The sequence below is a fragment of the Ctenopharyngodon idella genome, chromosome 6, assembly GCF_019924925.1.
Source record: "Ctenopharyngodon idella isolate HZGC_01 chromosome 6, HZGC01, whole genome shotgun sequence".
Lineage (NCBI taxonomy): Eukaryota > Metazoa > Chordata > Actinopteri > Cypriniformes > Xenocyprididae > Ctenopharyngodon > Ctenopharyngodon idella.
Window position 1 is genome coordinate 8,628,804 of NC_067225.1, and position 18,476 is coordinate 8,647,279.

The window sequence follows — 18,476 nt, forward strand, 5'->3', positions numbered from 1 at the left end:
ATATTCATGGAACATTCTCATGTGATTGGCCACCGTCACGCACGCTAGTGGATGGGCGTCATATTGCCTCTAATATTAGTAAAGAAGAAATCTGTTGAGAGATTACCACATTCTGGTCTGTTTTTCACTTTAAAACAGAGTAGGTTTCCTTTCTTTTATTCATTAATTTATGAAAAACCAACAAAAAGTGCAATGAAGTGACAAAGTACATTAAAAAGTTGCCTACTGAAAATGTAATGAGCTTTATAAGAACTGAAAAGCACAGAAATGCACAATTATTTGAATGAGAGGCAAAATCCAGCTTCTATCGCATGTTTATTTAGAAAACAACATATTTGGCACACCAGAATAGCAAAAGACTGTTTGTAATAAAGTAAATATACAAATTAAACAACATAGTATGTTGTATTAAACTGAAATGTTCATCTACAGGCACAAAGAGAGTACCACATTAAGCATCTGTTCACACAACAATGCCAGTGACAGTCTGCAAACAGAACAAAATAAATGAGAGGCCGTATATTACTAATGTTGGTGGCAAATTGTTGTTTCTTTTTGGCTGTGTCTCAAGATGCTTCAGAGGTCATGCTGTTTTACATACAACACTTCTTTAAATGTAATGTTCCTTTTAATGTTTCGTTAGAAGGCTTTATGTAAACAAACATAAGGCAGCATAAACCAAGCCATTCTTTAGCTTCTTGATCCTTTCAATAAGTACATAAATGAAAAATAAAATGTAATTCAAAGTTTGATACACTCATTGATTATACTTTTAGTAAAGCGCTTTAGTCAAATATAACAGTACACTTCCTGACAGGCACGTCTACATGTCTGAAAAACAAACATAATGCAACACGATACTGAGCTAACATCAACAAAACAAGCAAGTGCATACATATATCATAAAATATAACACTTCTTAAACACATTTTTGGCTTACATCAACATAGATATATTCCCATAATACATAGAAACACACTTGCATGGGATTTTAAGGCAAAACATGTTTCATTTAAAGATTAGTCCTATACAACTTCAGCTCTCAGACTTGTTTAAATGGGGGTTGACCTAAAGAGCCTTTAATAAAGGACATCCACATTTCCCCATAAACCCAGTCCTTTCTCTTTTTAACACATCAGGGACTGCATATGTGAACAAATCTGGTGGCAATAGCATCCACACTGCTACAGGATCAACATAAAGTACTGACAGACTGCAATTCTGCTCATTGGAGAACATTCCACATTCTGTATAACATGCATACACATGCACACACAATGGTACTAAGGCAAACACACATTCATTTCAGTCTGATATTGTTCTAGTGACTTTACAATTTACCTTTGAAACTATATACCTACTGTGTTGTATGAAAACAGGAAGGTAGGGGGCGCCCAAACTCACCAAAAAGTTACCAATGCTTTAATGAGCCATGCACCCAAAGGCATTCCTCCTTAAAATATAATTACATCAAGGATTGTCTAACAAAATTGATGAAGTAGAAGTGCCAGACAAACAGCTGAAACATTCAACGCTCTCCTAAAGGGCAATAAACTGCTTCAACAATTCATCTTACACAAAAAAAAAAAAACACTCAAAAATAAAGTCAAACTTAGCTGTAGTATCACTGTAGAGCTCATGACTTGACATAGTCATAATAGTAAATAGGTATTAATCTCTAAAACAAACAAAAATGCTATAAAAAAGATATGTTGTCTATAATAAAACACCATGTGCTGTTTTTATGGTTATTTTATACAATTTTTTATATTTTAATCAACTACTCTGGTTGAAAAATATCAGAAACGGGCAGTACCAGAGAAAATGAGATAATCGGGTAAAGGAAGGACTGTCATGTCCTGAGAAAACAAGCAGTTTCTTTCACCTAGGTATGGGGGGGAGGGGAGGTGCACCTCGCTCTTTCTTTCCTGAACCTGAAACAGAGAGAAATATACAAACACACACACAGGCACATAAACAAATGTGTAAGACCATGATTGTGCTGTAAGGACTGAATGCTATTCAAAGTATTCATTGGCATGTGGAAGCGACAGCTGCGGGTCAGTTTTGTCTATGTGCATAGCAACAAAAACGCATAAGATGAGAAAACACGGCTGTGATTGGTTACCTCGGTTTTCGTTCCTGGCCAATTTGCTAGGATAGGTCTTCTGACAGGGAATGTAGGGCTCTGGGGGTGGAAGGTCCGATACAGGTCGAAACGTGAAGCGTGATTCCCACTCATCTTGGAGAAAAAAAATCAAATGCACACACAATTAATCTGCAACATAATACACATCCAAGCTACTTACAGTGTTATTTACAGCTAAATAGAAGTAAATTGTGACTTCAAGGAATATGCTGGGGTCAATACATGATCTATTGACAGCATATGTGACATGCCGTCAATTACCCCCCAAATACAGCCGGTGCGTATTGTTGCACTATTGTTGGTTTGATTGCTTCTATTGCTCTCCTCAAGTCACTTTGGATAAAAGAATCAGCTAAATGATTAAATGTAAATAATTTGACTCATCCTTCAGTATATAAAAACAACAAAAAAAACAGTAATGCACTTATAAAACAAGTATATGGACTGGAGCAATGCAGAAATGTGCAGTATTTATGTGAAAGCACTTTTATTTATTTTTCCATTCACTGAACATGCACTGAACATGCGCAGACAGGTTTTTAACTGTGCATACTTTATGTTCAGATCACACATGCACCTTAAAGGGATAGTTCACCCCAAAATAAAAATTATCCCATGATTTACTCACCCTCAAGCCATCCTAGGTGTATATGACTATCTTCTTTCAGACGAACACAATCAGAGATATATTTAAGAATATCCTGGCTCATCCAAGCTTTATAATGGTAGTGAATGGGGGGGGGTCACATTTTGAAGCCAAACAAAAAGCATCCATCCATCATAAAAGTAATCCATACAGCTCCAGGGGGTTAATAAAGGCCTTCTGAAGCGAAGTGATGGGTTTTCGTAAGAAAAATATCCATATTTAAAACTTTATTAACTATAATAACTAGCTTCCATGCATTCTGCGTACAGTCATCCGCCGGAAGCAAGTTATGTGAATTTATAAAGTTTTAAATATGGATATTTTTCTTACAAAAATGCATCGCTTTGCTTCAAAAGGCCTTTATTAACCCCCTGGAGTCAAATGGATTACTTTTATTATGGATGGATGGATGAATTTTTGGGGGTTTGAAAATCTGGACCTAGGATGGCTTGAGGGTGAGTAAATCATGGGATAATTTTCATTTTTGTGTGAACTATCCCTTTAAATTTTTTTGCACTAATTTCTGTGTCCACAAGGTGGCAACACCACTGCTTCAGGCCTTTGTTTCACAGTCAAAAAAGAAACTGAGAAGATGGAACAACAACAACAACAACAACAAACAAAGACCGCAACAACAATAGATGCCTGCATTGACAATTTTTCAGTGCTTGTGTGAGGGGGTTAAGAGATACTTGCAACTCTATTTTAAATGAGTACAAAGACATTTTTTATCGCTCTGAACTTTTGGAGAGAAGAGAAATAGCACAGGACAAGAATTAAGCTTTCTTGTGCGCATGTATGAACTTCCTGTCTTCGCATAAGCTATCAAATAGATTATACTAAAAAGGTTTCAATACTGGCCTATTACATTACATGGCCAAAAGTAAGTGCCCCCTTGTAATTAACAGATTAGAGCGTGGTACTGTCATATGATGCCACCAGTAAATTGCCTACTGAGTCTAGTGTGAAAGAATCTAACTAGCCTGCACAAAATTCAGATCTGAACAGGTTTGGGATGAATTAGAACATGGATTGCAATTACCAATTTCTTATTAATACCCAATGGTTTTGAGACCAAAAGTTCAACAAGCAAATGGGAGTAGTGTACTTTTACCTTCTGGTAAGTTGTACCAATGAAAAACACAATGCATGACATTAGGGGCAGTCGGGGCCTAATGGTTAGAGAGTCAGACTAGTAACCCGAAGGTTGCGGGTTCAAGTCTCAATACCGACAGGTAAATGACTGAGAGCAAGGCAGGCACCTAACCCCCAATCACTCCCCGGGCTCCAAAGCAAAAATGGCTGCCCACTGCTCCGGGTATGTGACTTTACTACTCACTACTCCTAATGTGTGTTCACTAACTGGATGGTTTAAATGCAGAGGACATATTCCGAGTATGGGTTACCATACTTGGCCTTCACATGTCACTTTCAATTGTTTTTGGTGAACTCTACAAGACACTTCAACAACCATTTGAATGTCACAATACCTATATGATGCCCTTGATTGTGGTATCCATTGCCCATAGGTGGGGGAGGAGGGGGCAGAGGTCCAGAGGAGGGTCTGTCTGGTGGGAGCGGTGGTCTACTGCCACCACGGTGAGGCTCCACACCTGGTCTGTTTGGCGGAGGAGGGGCTGGTGATGACCTCAAACTTCCTCCTCCTGGACGACCAGAAGGAGGTGGAGGTGGAAGAGGACCTGTGGACAAAAACACATTAATGATCAAATGATTGAACGGGTGATTTCCAGATCATTCTGAAACAACTTGCCACTCCTCCTTTACCTGTTCGTCCACCCGCATTCCTACCCAATGCAGGCGGTCTTTCAGAAGGAGGTGGAGGAAGGGGTCCGGATCGCCCAGGCGGAGGGGCAGGAGGATGGGAGCCAAGTGACAGGTTCCGTTCGGGGAGGCGTGGCATGTGCTCCTCAGGAGAAACCGGACTTGGGCGTCCTGGCGGCAGTGGAGGTGCTGCACTTACAGGTGCCCGCAAAGAGGCGGGAGCAGGAGTCGGTGGAGGAGTTGGTTTACTACTTGCTGATGGAGGAGGTGGAGGGGGCGGGCTGTCCCGAGTGAGTGGCAAAGATGAACGGTTTGCAGGGGGAACAGGTGGAGGACGGTCATCACCTCGACCAGGTGCAGGTGGAGGAGGGGGCCGTCCAGCGTGACCAGCAGAGGGCGAAGGAAACGAAGGAGGACGACCAAATACAGCTGGCACCGGTGGAGGAGCAGGCTGCCGTCCAAGGGGGTTTGGAGGTGGAGGTGCCGGGGCAGACCCCAGGCGAGGAGCCCCTGGAAGTGAGGGTGGTCCCCTGCTCTGTGCGCCACTCTGAAAGGGACGTGGGGCACTTGGAAGAGGTGGAGGAGGCCCTCCAGGTGTTTCAGGACGGGGTGGGGTCATCCGTGGGCGGTCAACGGATTCACTGCGTTGAATAGGCAGACGAGGGGCAGAGCCAGATCCTCCTCCAAAGGGCCGTGGACCACTGTTACGAGCACCAGGTGGCAGAACCGGAGGCCTGACACTACTAGAGTCTGAAACAGAGAGCAAATAACCTAAGAGATAATCTAATAATTGTGAAGTTCTTTTATATATACACATTTTTCTGCATTTTCTGAAGGAAATATTACATTGTATTTCATGAATATATTACATTGTATATTACAAATATTGTTTAATGTCTAGGGTGACCATATGTGCCATTTTCCCAGGACACGTCCTGTCCAGGATTTCTAAGTTGCATTAAATGTCCCAGTTTTGGTTTTGTTTTCATATTTGCGGAAGGTAATGACTGAAAAATAATTTGACCAATAGCGTGCATTATACATAATCGACCAATCGTGGCTTGCGAGAAGGCTGGATCTACAGAGAACAGTCAAAGCATTGCAAATACGACAACATTTTAATGCATTGCATGAAGACTGTCAATAAGAACAGTGGCTTGCACAGACCTCCGTGTAGAAATCACGTTCCGGGGGCACATCGATATGACCGCTTTCACGATCAAAGAGACAAGGGCTCAAGCCATTTTAGGCAATTTAGAAATCCTGGACAGGACGCGTCCTGGGAAAATGGCACATGTGGTCACCCTATTAATGTCAAATTCTTGATTGGAGCTTTTGTGTGACCACTAGAAAAACTGATAAAATAGTAATGGTTAGCAACTATATCAGCTATAATATAATTGGTTTGGCCAAAATTATTAAAGCCCTAGTGAAGCCCTGGGTATACTTCATTTTTTTACGCATACACTAGTTGAATGCACAGCCTTGGAAAGTATACTTCATACGCATACACAGGCATTTGACACATACGCAGTTTTGCGCAATATCTCGCCACGAGTTACAACCCACATCCCACGTGTAAGCCACGAGTTACAAAAACATCTTTGCATTCTTTCATGCTAGAGTTGTGCAAATGAGGATACTTTCTAAACTCTTTGCACAATCTCTCATCTATGTAGGCCTCCATTGTCGCTGTAGCTTGCATGTGTTCCGGTCTGTTGTTTATGCATTTTTTCTTTGACTACCTTGTGAATCAACGCCCCCAGGGCACGGTTGCCACCTTGTGGATAAACGAATTACTGCCAAAAAAAATTAAATGCGCATGCGCGGTTACAAAAATCTAACAGTGCGCTGTACGCTGACCCTCACGTACACGTAAAAAGGTGAGCTATACTTTGGGCTTGAGGGTGAAGGAACCAGTCAGTGCATAGAACAGCATGTTTTAAATATTTATGCGTTCTTACCATCTCGAGTGGAGCGTAGCTTCGGCATGCCCCCCTGGAAGAGTCCACCCAGACCACCCGGAGCTCCACCCCCACCTCCAAACCCTCCCCCTCCTCCACCCCCACCTCCCCCTCCAGGCCCACCTCCTCCTCCACCTCCACCACCTTTGGGTTCTGTCAAAAACAAATATGTCTTTAATATTTTGGACTGGAGAGCGAACCTGCAACCAGTAAGCATTGCTACTCATTTCATATGCAAAAAAGGTTAGCCAATCACAACAGGAATTTACATAAGAGTTTTGAAGGTACACTAAAAGAAAACCTGTTTTAATACAGTTAATAATTTTATAATTTGTAAACTTAAATTACAGCTGTTTTGGTACAACATAGACAGTATCTAACCCCATAAGATGCATGTTCTTACTGTCGAGTATGGGGGCGCTACGGTCATTAGTAACAGTCTTCTTCAGCCTTGCTCCTTTGCTGATGTCCGACAGTAGAGCATTCCTGCCCCTCTCCTCCGATTTATTCAACACAGGCTTCTCAGTGTTTGCCTGTGAGCAAAAACAAGCACAGATATTTTCTGCAGAAATCATTAAAGCATTAATGCCTCATGCCTACTCCACTTAAAGCTGGAATACACTACACAACATTTGCCCAGATTTTTGCCCCAATTTGCAGTCTGGAAAAGTCAATGCTAGTTTTCAAAAGTTAAATCCAGTCTGCATATTTTAGGCAGTTGAGTTAACAAATTTGTTAACAGAACAAAATGAGTGGTGTATGATGGCCACAGACTCCAATTTGCTTGTTTCTGACTACCATTCAATTCATCTGGAAGATATCAAACATGTTTGATATTTTGAGCCAGTTTTAGAACACGCATTGTGTTTTCATTTGTCATGCATCTCCTAGCAATGAGGTGCATGTTTCTGTGAGTTTGTTGTGTTCAGAACGATTTGTGTTATCCTCGGTTGTTTGGTGTATAATGCCCACTTTTTATCTGTAACCATTTTTAAAGTCGGCAAGTATATAATGCCTAGTTTTTTTAAAGCCTCAGATTTGAAGTTGAATTCGTAGTGTATTCCAGTCCAGTGTGTGTGTTTATTTTTGTGTACCTGAGAGAAGGTGGGGGGTGGGGGAGGGGGAGGTGGAGGAGGTACCGGCATTTTTTCTCCTTGGTGTCACCTCCTCTCACTGAGACCTGACAAACAGAAAGGGAATTTTTTTATTTTCAAAAATAAATTGTGTTGCTTCCAAAACTCGTTGACATAATGCTGAGTGGTTTCTAGAGTATTGTTATTGCTAGGGTGTTCTAGGTGGTTACTTTGATTAAAAAAAAAAAAAAAAATTCAAATATTTTTTTCAAACATATATATTTTTTGAAAACCTTAAGTAGTTTGGAATAACCTTTATTATTATTATTTCTTATGAAACAATATTTTAACAAAACATCTTAACTGCTTATTAATATTTGAAAAACATCTATCCACCAATTAATCAATATTAATAAATACTGATGTAATATCGACCATTTAATAATGATATTTGTAAAGAAAAAAAACATACCTTAAAAATATATTTAAAAAATGTTTCATTAAATATATATTTTCATTAAATGTATTTAAAAAATAATAATTAAAATTTCTACATGCATTCAAGGTGTAAGGAAAATTTGATGGTCGCAGTTGCACCATATGACATTTTTAGAGTAATTAAATTTAAACTATTCACATAAAATAAAGTTTCTCAAAGCAATATGAAACCAACATGAAAACAAAGTCTACATTTCTAAGACCTCTGGCACAGGTGTTTTAAACTAGATTTTTAAAATCAGCATGAAACAGAAGTTGCGATAGTCTTTCCATCCCTATTGTGACGTACACCGATCAAGCATAACATTATGACCACCTTCCTAATATTGTGTTGGTCCCCCCTTTTCTGCCAAAACAGCCCTGACCCATCGAGGCATGACCTCCACTAGACCCCTGAAGGTGTGCTGTGGTATCCGGAACCAAGATGTTAGCAGCAGATCTTTTAAGTCCTGTAAGCTGCGAGGCGGGTCCTCCATGGATCGGACTTGTTTGTTCAGCACATCCCACAGATGCTCGATCGGATTGAGATCTGGGGAATTTGGAGGCCAACTCAACACCTCAAACTCATTGTTGTGCTCCTCAAACCAGGACTGCGGCTATGCAGCCCCATACGCAACAAACTGTGATGCACTGTGTATTCTGACACCGTTCTATCAGAACCAGCATTAACTTCTTGAGCAATCTGAGCTACAGTAGCTCGTCTGTTGGATCGGACCACACGGGCCAGCCTTCGCTCCCCACGTGCATCAATGAGCCTCGGCCGCCCATGACCCTGTCGCCGATTCACCACTGTTCCTTCCTTGGACCACTTTTGATAGATGCTGACCACTGCAGACCGGGAACACCCCACAAGAGCTGCAGTTTAGGAGATGCTCTGACCTGGTTGTCTAGCCATCACAATTTGGCCCTTGTCAAACTCGCTCAAATCCTTACACTTGCCCATTTTTCCTGCTTCTAACACATCAACTGTGAGGACAAAATGTTCTGCCTAATATATCCCACCAACTAACAGGTGCCGTGATGAAGAGATAATCAGGGTTATTCACTTCACCTGTCAGTGGTCATAATGTTATGCCTGATCGGTGTATATCTGAATGAAGCAGCTTCTCGAACAAGAACAAATGTATGGTGGAACTTGATTTTGTCCATCAGGAATTGGATCATCAGAGAACAGATGTCGCTGCAAGTGGGAGGGGAAGTGATTTTGATTAAAGAATACAAGGACATGTGAATTAAAAAAAAAAATGTGCACAGAAAAATCATTTATAATAAATACTGCAATATTCTATAAAAAAAAACCCAAGAATTATTCATTTTGATTTGGTGAATTTAAAATAATTTTATCACCATGAGCACTCATACTTGTCAATGAGCCCATCATCTTTGACCTTGTAATGGTGACAAACAGGAAACCCAACTGTAGCACGAATAGCAACATCTGAAATATCACCACACCTTTTAGGTTAAAAAATGGCCTGAGCCATTCAATAAATCACTGGTACTAATCTAACTACACCGCATGACCCTATTAAAGTGGTCTCACATAGCCACAAAGTTTTGAATGGGTTTGACAGTGAGTAGCAAGTCTTGAAATACCCCATTGTGATGTACACCAAGATCCCTTATTGTGCATGTAATGACAACACGTGGGAAAGGCCATGACAAAAAAGAAGGTAATCTCTAAGATGCAGAAAGCATATTACAGTATGCTTCCTGCATCTCAGAAATTACCTTCTTTTTTGTTTGTAATAAGTTCTCATAATACTCTCTCCACACTTACATATACAACTAATACAGTAATAAAGAAAAGGAAATAATGTTTTAGCACCACATGCACTATTCTATCACATTCTTTCTTCATGCCAACATATACAAACTTTATTTTTTCTCTGAATTCATTTGCAAGTTCGATGAAAGCCCCTTTACTGCTGACATCCGGAAGAGATCATAAACAGGAAGAGCTACAGCAATATACCTCTCACTTCTCAATCTCTCTTTCATAAACACACATCCACATGAGTTAATATTGTCCAGACAAAGATGGCAAAGAAACATTAAAAAGATTTAAAACAGAAGTAGGAACACAGATGAGACTCAAAGAGAACAAGTGAACAAACATGGAAACACACTCAGTTTACAAGCTCTTTAAAATGTCTGCTCTTTCATCATCAAGATCTCTCAAGGGTGTCTTACAGACAGCCACATCACACTACTTCATTTCTCTCTCCTCCTCTCTTTCACTTCCTCTCTCTCACCCTCTCCCTCTCTTTCAGGCATTTTTATTTAGAGGTATAAGCAGACATCCGGTCAGTTTGTCTCATTGAAGTGTGCAAACCTCCTGACGCTGTGCAAAAAAAAAAAAAAGGTCATCATAAAGTAGAACGCAGACATGCATATCATTTTCATATGCAATTATGTGTATTTTAGTTATGCTGATCTTGACTGATATGGGTCCTTTCTACTGATAACACTAAAATTCAGCCACTACTTGGAAATCCCAGAAGCAATCTAGTGTAGCAATCATTCATAATCACTTCTAGAAATGTCTAGAAGAGTTTCTCATACACAACTTTTTGGGGGAAATAATCATTGGATTTTAAAAGCTTCATTTTGCTTGGCTGTGGTAGGAAGGGAAAAAAGTTAGTGAAAAATGACCAAGCTGAACACTATACCTACCATTGAACGTTTCATCACCTATTTAATATTCATGAGCCATGCTGATTAGATTTATAATGTGTCACTGACTGTACTTGAATGTCTGTTTGTTTGAGAATCCCGACCACGGGTGCCTTTCCCAAAAGAATTGTTAGCCAACTATGGTCACAAGTTCAGTCATTACAACATAGTTAAAGGAGTCAGTGTTTCCTAAAATACTCAGTTCCGAGTTCCAATGAACATTCACAAACAGCAATGATGGGGAACAAAAATAGTGAAGTAGATAAAAAATGAACAGCTTCCTGTTGTTCATATAATTTAACTATAATAATCTTGAAACAATTAGTTAGCAAAAGTTATTTTTCCACCATCTTTGCATGATGTCATTATTCAGTTTTTTTGTTAAACAAACGACGGCAGTGCAGCCATGTTACTACAGTTTTGGAAAACAGTCGTGACTAACTAGTTAATTTCTTCAGTGATGCAACATACTTCGGTGGTTAAGCAGCGAGTTGATTCGTTGTAAAGGTAACACACCCCAGACCAACACAGCAACACTGACTCAACCAATAGCACGAGTTTGAATTTTTGATTTTCCAACCAGTGGAGGAAGACTTCAGATAGCCTGTGTGAAAAGAGTCATTAAAGGGGTCCTTGATTATGATTTCACTTTTTTTACTTTAGTTAGTGTGTAATGTTGCTGTTTGAGCATAAACAACATCTGCAAAGTTACGACGCTCAAAGTTCAATGCAAAGGGAGATATTTTCTTTTAAAGAAATCTCTGTTTAAGGACTCCAACAAACGGCTGGTAGGGACTACAACGAGCTTCTTCCCGGGTTGGTGACATCACTAACCCTAAAATTTACATAAACCCTGCCCCCGGGAACACATGACAAAGAGGGTGAGGCCATGTTGGGCTGCTTTAGAGAAGAGGAAGAGTTGTTGTAGTAGAGTGTTGTTGTCAATTCAATGCTGGATTTGCACGAAAGATTAACATGACGACACATGCTAGTCGATGAGTTGAATCAACTCCACAGCAACTACATAAATTTATCCACTAACCATTCAGAAACGTCCAGTTTCATTCTAAAAGTTGTAACTTCTTCCTGAGTCTCTCCATTAGTGTCCGACAATGTAAGGCTGAACACCGTTACTGACAATCCTCATTTTGTCTGCGTGAGATTCTCCAGCTTTGTTGTTGTTGAGCAACTGAAGCGCAAGCTGTTAAAGCTCCACCCTCTTTTGGAAAGCTGCCGGGAGCAGCAGCTCATTCAGCTCATCACACCCACAGAGAACCACACAAAAACGGCGTGTTTTTGCTCACACCCAAATAGGGGCAAATTTGACAAGCTATAATAAATGATCTGTGGGGTATTTTGAGCTGAAACTTCACAGACACATTCTGGGGACACCAGAGACTCGTATTACATCTTGTAAAAGGTCCCCTTTAAGCGTGTTCAATCACCTATCCGATCGGGAAGATTTGCCACTTGCAGTTGGGGGAAGAGTTAAAAAAAAAAAAAAAAAATGGAGCTGTCAAGTCAGATACTTTCTGCTTCCTGTAGTTGTGCTTGTGTGATTTTTATCTTTGCTTATTGCAAACGAATATTAGTATTTATAGATGGCTGCTCCTGTGGTACACACATAAAAAAAAAAATAAACCCACATGCACTGCTTCAAGTTAAATGCTGACTGATTTGTGCAGCGTTACACGAAGTTGAGCACACCTATTATTTTTTGCAATTCTGCTACTAGCATAGTGATGCAAAAATTACCTCACCTTTATGATTTACGAGGGGTACAGATTATTGCAAAAAAGGGAGAACAAACAAGAAGAAAGAGTATGAGAGGAGGAGAAATGAATATGTAGTAGAGAAGAGGTGCACAGTAAAAGTTCCTGGACACAGACTATATTTACATTCCTGTGTCTTGAGAGAGAGAACAGTGGCGATGGACTATGGAGAATGTGATGCTGTATATACACCGTATACTGAACTGTCCGGATGGTGCTCTACATCCAGCAGTCTGAAATGTCATCATGTCTAAAACAGGGACTTTGGCTAGACATTATGTTCTTTTTGGAATTAGTCTATGCCAAGTGTGTGTTTTAGTGTGCCAGTGTCTTATGAAAGCCCATAATGCATTTCACCTCTGTAGCAGTCAAGACAGTAAACATTACATCTCAATTTGCATACTATGTGTTCTAAATTGTATGTGAGATTAGTGTGTCCGTCTATAGCAACTTTCATATTTGAGTCTTTCCATGTCAACTCAACCAGAGGTCCCCGGCTAAAAATTTTGATTGAAAGAAATACATGAAGTAGAAAGCCAAAATATTATATGTCACAGATGTATATTTACTGAGTTATCTACTATTTTGTAGAGGGGGGTCCAAATGACAATTATCACCTGAGATTTGGAGCCAAAATACAGGGGTGTAAAAATGACTCTAGAAAGATTACAGCATCATTAGTTTATTTTTACACAGAGATTAGTAGGTCTATTAGTAAAATCTGTTGACTTTAGCAATCTTTATTGCATTATATGCCAACAGTGAAATTTAAAAAATGTGAAAAAAGCACTTTCTTGTGTTTGCATGCCTGTAACTTAAGAATTGTTGAGTTACAAAATAGTGGATTACTCAGTAAATATACATCCATGACATTTAATATTTTGGCTTTCATCACCATTTATGTTTGTCTTTCTTCAGAAAAAAAAATATTAAAGGGGTGGTTGATTATGATTTCACTTTTTTAACTTTAGTTAGTGTGTAATGTTGCTGTTTCAGCATAAACAACATCTGCAAAGTTTCGACGCTCAAAGTTCAAAGCAGGGAGATTTTCTTTTAAAGAATTCTCTGTTTAAGGACTACAACAAATGGCTGGTAGGGACTACACAACCGGGAGGGTTAGTGATATCACTAACCTCAAAATTTACATAAACCCTGCCCCGAGAATGCGCAACAAAGGGGGTGAGGCCATGTTATTCCAATACAGTATGCAACACAAATGTCATAAAAGCAAGATGACAACATCACAAGTTGTAACCGTAATTAAACTAAACTATACCTGTTCTATCTTCATGAAGCATATATTCTCTGGCTCTGTAGGATCTTACAACAGTTCCCACACGAGTGATTTATAGATTATCATAACAGAATGCTAATCAATGACTTTAAGATAGTTAACTCCACATCAGCTACATAAATTCATCAACTAACCGTTCAGAAATGCCCTGTTGCATTCTACATGTTGTCACTTCTTCTTGAGTCTCTCCATCATTTTCCGAACATAAAAGGCTGAACAGTTTCGGACATTTTCAGTTAGTCTGCGTGAGGTAATCGGCGCTGCTAACGTGAGCTCTTGAAACTCTGCCCTCTTCTTGGGAGCAGCAGCTCATTTGCATTTAAAGGGACACACACAAAAACTGAGCGTTTTTGCTCACCCTCAAAAAGTGACATTTAACATGCTATAAAAAATGATATGTGGGGTATTTTGAGCTAAAACTTCACATACACACTCTGGGGACATCAGAGACTTATTTTACATCTTGTAAAAGTGGCATTATATGACCCCTTTAACAAAATCAAAAATTTGAGCCGGGGAAGTTTCCAAAATTTAGTTGATTTGACATGGAATGACCCATTTGACGTATGACTGTGTGTAATTTATATTGTAGAACAAAACATGAAAACGATATTCTAAAAACCCATAGGAAATTCCCAGAGGGAACCTGTTCCAAATTACCCTTCCAAGTTGTCCAAGAAATTTAGGTGCAACGGTCAGGTTCAAGTCAAATCTATTCATTTTTTCCATAGGGGAATTGATTTTGAACAGTAACTTATAAACCTTAAAAGACAGACCTACTGTGAGCTATGAGGTTGTTAATCGATGGCATATGCTTTTGTCATCAGTCTGCATTATTTAAACATATTTTTTAAATAATCACAGAGGAACTGCTGGTGAGAAACTAAATTATGATTCTGCAAAGAAATCTCCCCAATCAGAGAATTGAAACAAGCAAATCATGTTAAAAGCACTCTTTAGCGCCCATGAAGCACTGCAAATGATGTGATAGGGTCAGTCTCCCCTACTCTCTTAAATTACTCAAATATTTGTAATTATATGCATTTATGTTGTTTCTATATGCACAATCAACATCTTTAAATCAGTAGTTTTTTTATCTGTCGTTTTTAATTTGTCATTCACAACTCTTCATAGTTCTTTCCCTTTAAAGTCAGCATGAAATCAAAATTCACAATTCTCATTTTTTATGGAATATTGAAGTATTTATTAAAAATTATTTATCTGTGCACAATCTTTTTTTTTTAAATTCATGTGTCTTTGTATTCGTTATTCAAAATAGTGAGATCGACCAATAGCAACCCACAACCATCCAATCAACTCCTGACGGATAAATTTAAGTCCCGTCCTTCATTTTTTCTTGTTCATGAATCCATTTCACTCAGATATTCATCACAATATGGAAATAAAAGTCTATCGCAACTTCTGCTTCATGTCGACTTAATTACACATTCTTGTACCTTAGTTTTTTGTACAATTTTCAAAGTTTGTGATGCTGTGATTCACCTCAAAGCTGGTTGGTTTGAATCATGGCTTTAATATAGACTTTTAAAAAAAATCTCTGTGGGAAAAATGATTGGGAAAAATACTTCCAGAATCAAGGCAGCTGATAAAGCTGGCTGGCACTGTTGACTCATTGGGATGCAGCCAAAGACCCTACATTTTTGAAATCCAAATTTAATCCAATGTCAACAATTAAAGGTTAAATCGAGATATCCAGACCTCTCTAAATAACGTTAATTCAAGTAAGAACTGCAGAGATGTGTGGAGTCCTTCAACCACAACCTGCTACATCATGCATGCAGAATCAGGCAGGAAGGGGCCACCCACAGAGAACCATGCATTAGTTTATTTGAAAGTGTCATGTCAAGTTGTAAAGCAGAATTTCTGTCATTTGCGCTTTGCAACGCTTGCTTATAATACCACATCAGAAGCAAAAAAGCAGCTTACGAATGCTCAGCTAGCATAATGTGAGCATGTTCCAGCAAATAATGTGCCCACTGTCTCTTATTCTCTCTTTCCATCATTTTATAGGCAGTCTTTATTGTCCACTTCCTTTCCGAAACTCAGCATAACACCTCTGGCTACATGCAAGCCTGCAGCTAATGGATGATCTCAAATCCCGTCACATGACTTCTGACTCTCTTCGAATGGCTGGTCAAATAGAACACCAGACAAGAGAGAAGTAGAAGTTATGACGGCACAACTGTCAAAGAGAGGAAGTTAATGTAGTGAAAGAACTCTATATGTGTGACTTATGAAGCCTAAAATTACTTGTTCCTACTTAAGTTCTCATTAAAAACTGCATGCGTAAATTCACAGCCTTAACAGCAGCTCACTGTGATTTTAAAACAACAGTTGCTTAATAGTGTCACATTTCACACTTGCTGAAAACCACATGAAAAAAATCAAGAGGACGGCTTGACATTAGCAGTCATAGTCTAATAAAAGTCTTTAATGCAAGAAAGATATCTCACTCGAAAGCTACATTTCTCAGCTTTTCAATGATCAAAGCGTTTTCATGGTAGTAATTTGTCAGGCAAACTGACATTAACATCCCTAGTTTGTTTTACAAGACAATACATCAGTAAACACACAAACCCATGCCAACTAACACACAAACAAAAGCTTTGAGGTAACCTATTTAAAAGGAATGAATAGAGCAAAACAACGATACTGTGTTGAAATAACTTGGGACAATGACAGCGCAAAATAATGTGGTCTTTAATTCACAAGAAGAAAGGGATTAAAAAAAACTGAAAGAAAAAAAGGAAGGGGGAAAGCATATGACTCGCATTGTATCTCACCGTGGAGACCCCATGGCCTTTCAATTAGAACCACATGCTCACAGAAGTCCGACTCATTTCCACGAATCGATTCTTTTGAACAGTTCATTTCAAAGAACCGGTTACAAAAACAGATTCAGCGATTGTTTTATTTTATACTGTAAATGTCATTATGTGATTTCTGACATCCTATACACACTTACATTTATTTTCTACATTCATTTTTAATTTCGATTAATAAGGGTGGTTGTTGCACCCATGATTCACCTCCAAAAGGCATTTATTTACCTTAATAAAATTTGATTTACATTACACAATACTAAAACTAATTTACATCTTTTGGCTGAAAACGTTTCTCCACGTTTTTATTAAATGGTTCAAAAATTCAACTCGTGTGTTTTAATAAAACTTTCAAACGTATTTCCAGTTATTTTTAACTTCTCTGATATTCCGTAATTAAAAAACTCATCACCATATCAGTGAAATCCACAGCTCACTCCAAACATTGCTCTTATCATCATCTCATCCATCGGTTCTTAGGAATCGAGCCGAGCATATTCGTAAACAAATCGCTTTTAACCGATTCACTGAAAAGATCCGACTCAAAAGAACGAGTCGTTCACTATTCAGAAATCGCCTGCTCCTACAGCAACAACCAGATTTGAAGTAATGACAACGGTCCTTCATAATAATTGGTGGAATTTGTTTGAAAGACAAAACACTTCAGATTTGTTGTGTCTAAACTACAGAAAAATGTAGCTTATTTTCCCTGCCACATATACACGCTCAAACTGGCAACCCAGGATGTGGGGGAGACTTTGCTTCCTCTAAAAGTTGGCACCGTTTGTGCTTTTGTGGGTAAAGAAATTGGTTTAAACCGAACACCTAATAAAAAACTCACACAATACTTTAAAATGTGCAGCAATAAACAAATCACGGAGGATCAGATCACAAATTAGATGCTTATATCGCGCGTTTTTAGAAAGCAACAGGCTGCGTAAACACTCACCGGTGGTTTGCGTCTTTTTCTCCGCGTCCTCCGCTTACCAACCAAATACAGCACCGATCATCATCATGAAGCATCTACACAAACACAGAGGAACTCAAGTTTTGGGCCACTCCTTCATGGCTGAAAACACAACTTCTCCCCACTGTTTCCGCCCAGCGCGTGCTGCTGCCTACAACCCCATCACATTCACTGGAATAACATTCAAAGCTTATTTCTTTTATATTGCATGCAACAGTTCAGTACGTCTCTGCAGTATCACATCTCTTTAAATGAGGGAAGTACAGCTCAATGTTTTGAATAAGACGTGATATCTTCTAATTCGTTTCTTTACCCAGTTTTTCTTCCTCCACCAACACAACGGACTCTTCGTTCCCTTTATCCGGGACATTCATCTGTGATGCAACGTTTCCAGATGTGTGCGACTGCCTCGAGCGCAAACATCTGTCAAACTCTGTAGACAGTGGCAGAAAAGCTGAGCTTTGTGACATCGTGTGGAACAATAACAGACATGTCAATCAGATTTAAATTCATATAAACTCAAAATTTACTTTTTTTTTTTTTAAGATTACACTTTTGGATAAATTCTATTGGTTTTTATAAGAGTTGTGTGGGATTTATGTAATATGTTTGTTTATTTTTTATAATTGTTGCTTTGTTTAAAGACAATTTTCTACCCTGTGGGGAACTTGAAAAATTGTAATTTGATTTCTAGACACTGTGAGAGAGAAAAAAGTATGCTACAGACATAAACCATAAAACCACTAAAGCCAAACAAAATTCAAAGCATAGAATTGCAATGATGAAAATAATTATAGAAAGAAAACCCAAAC

General features: G+C 38.9%; 1 protein-coding gene across 2 annotated transcripts; it reads right to left on the reverse strand.

The window, feature by feature from the left end:
- Positions 1 to 296: 296 nt before the first annotated feature.
- On the reverse strand, positions 297 to 18,059 carry wipf1b (WAS/WASL interacting protein family, member 1b). Of its 2 annotated transcripts, XM_051897135.1 has the most exons (9): positions 17,978 to 18,059; positions 17,647 to 17,720; positions 7,636 to 7,721; positions 6,945 to 7,074; positions 6,542 to 6,694; positions 4,581 to 5,327; positions 4,286 to 4,495; positions 2,129 to 2,242; positions 297 to 1,934 (listed from the first exon to the last, which is right to left on the reverse strand). In XM_051897135.1, the coding sequence occupies exons 3-9, from the start codon at positions 7,684 to 7,686 to the stop codon at positions 1,882 to 1,884; spliced, it is 1,458 nt and encodes a 485-aa protein (XP_051753095.1). In that variant the 5' UTR covers positions 7,687 to 7,721; positions 17,647 to 17,720; positions 17,978 to 18,059; the 3' UTR covers positions 297 to 1,881. The 2 variants fall into 2 exon arrangements, with proteins under 2 accessions (XP_051753095.1, XP_051753094.1); XM_051897134.1 differs by lacking the exon at positions 17,978 to 18,059 and having other exon boundaries at positions 17,647 to 17,954.
- Positions 18,060 to 18,476: the final 417 nt, after the last annotated feature.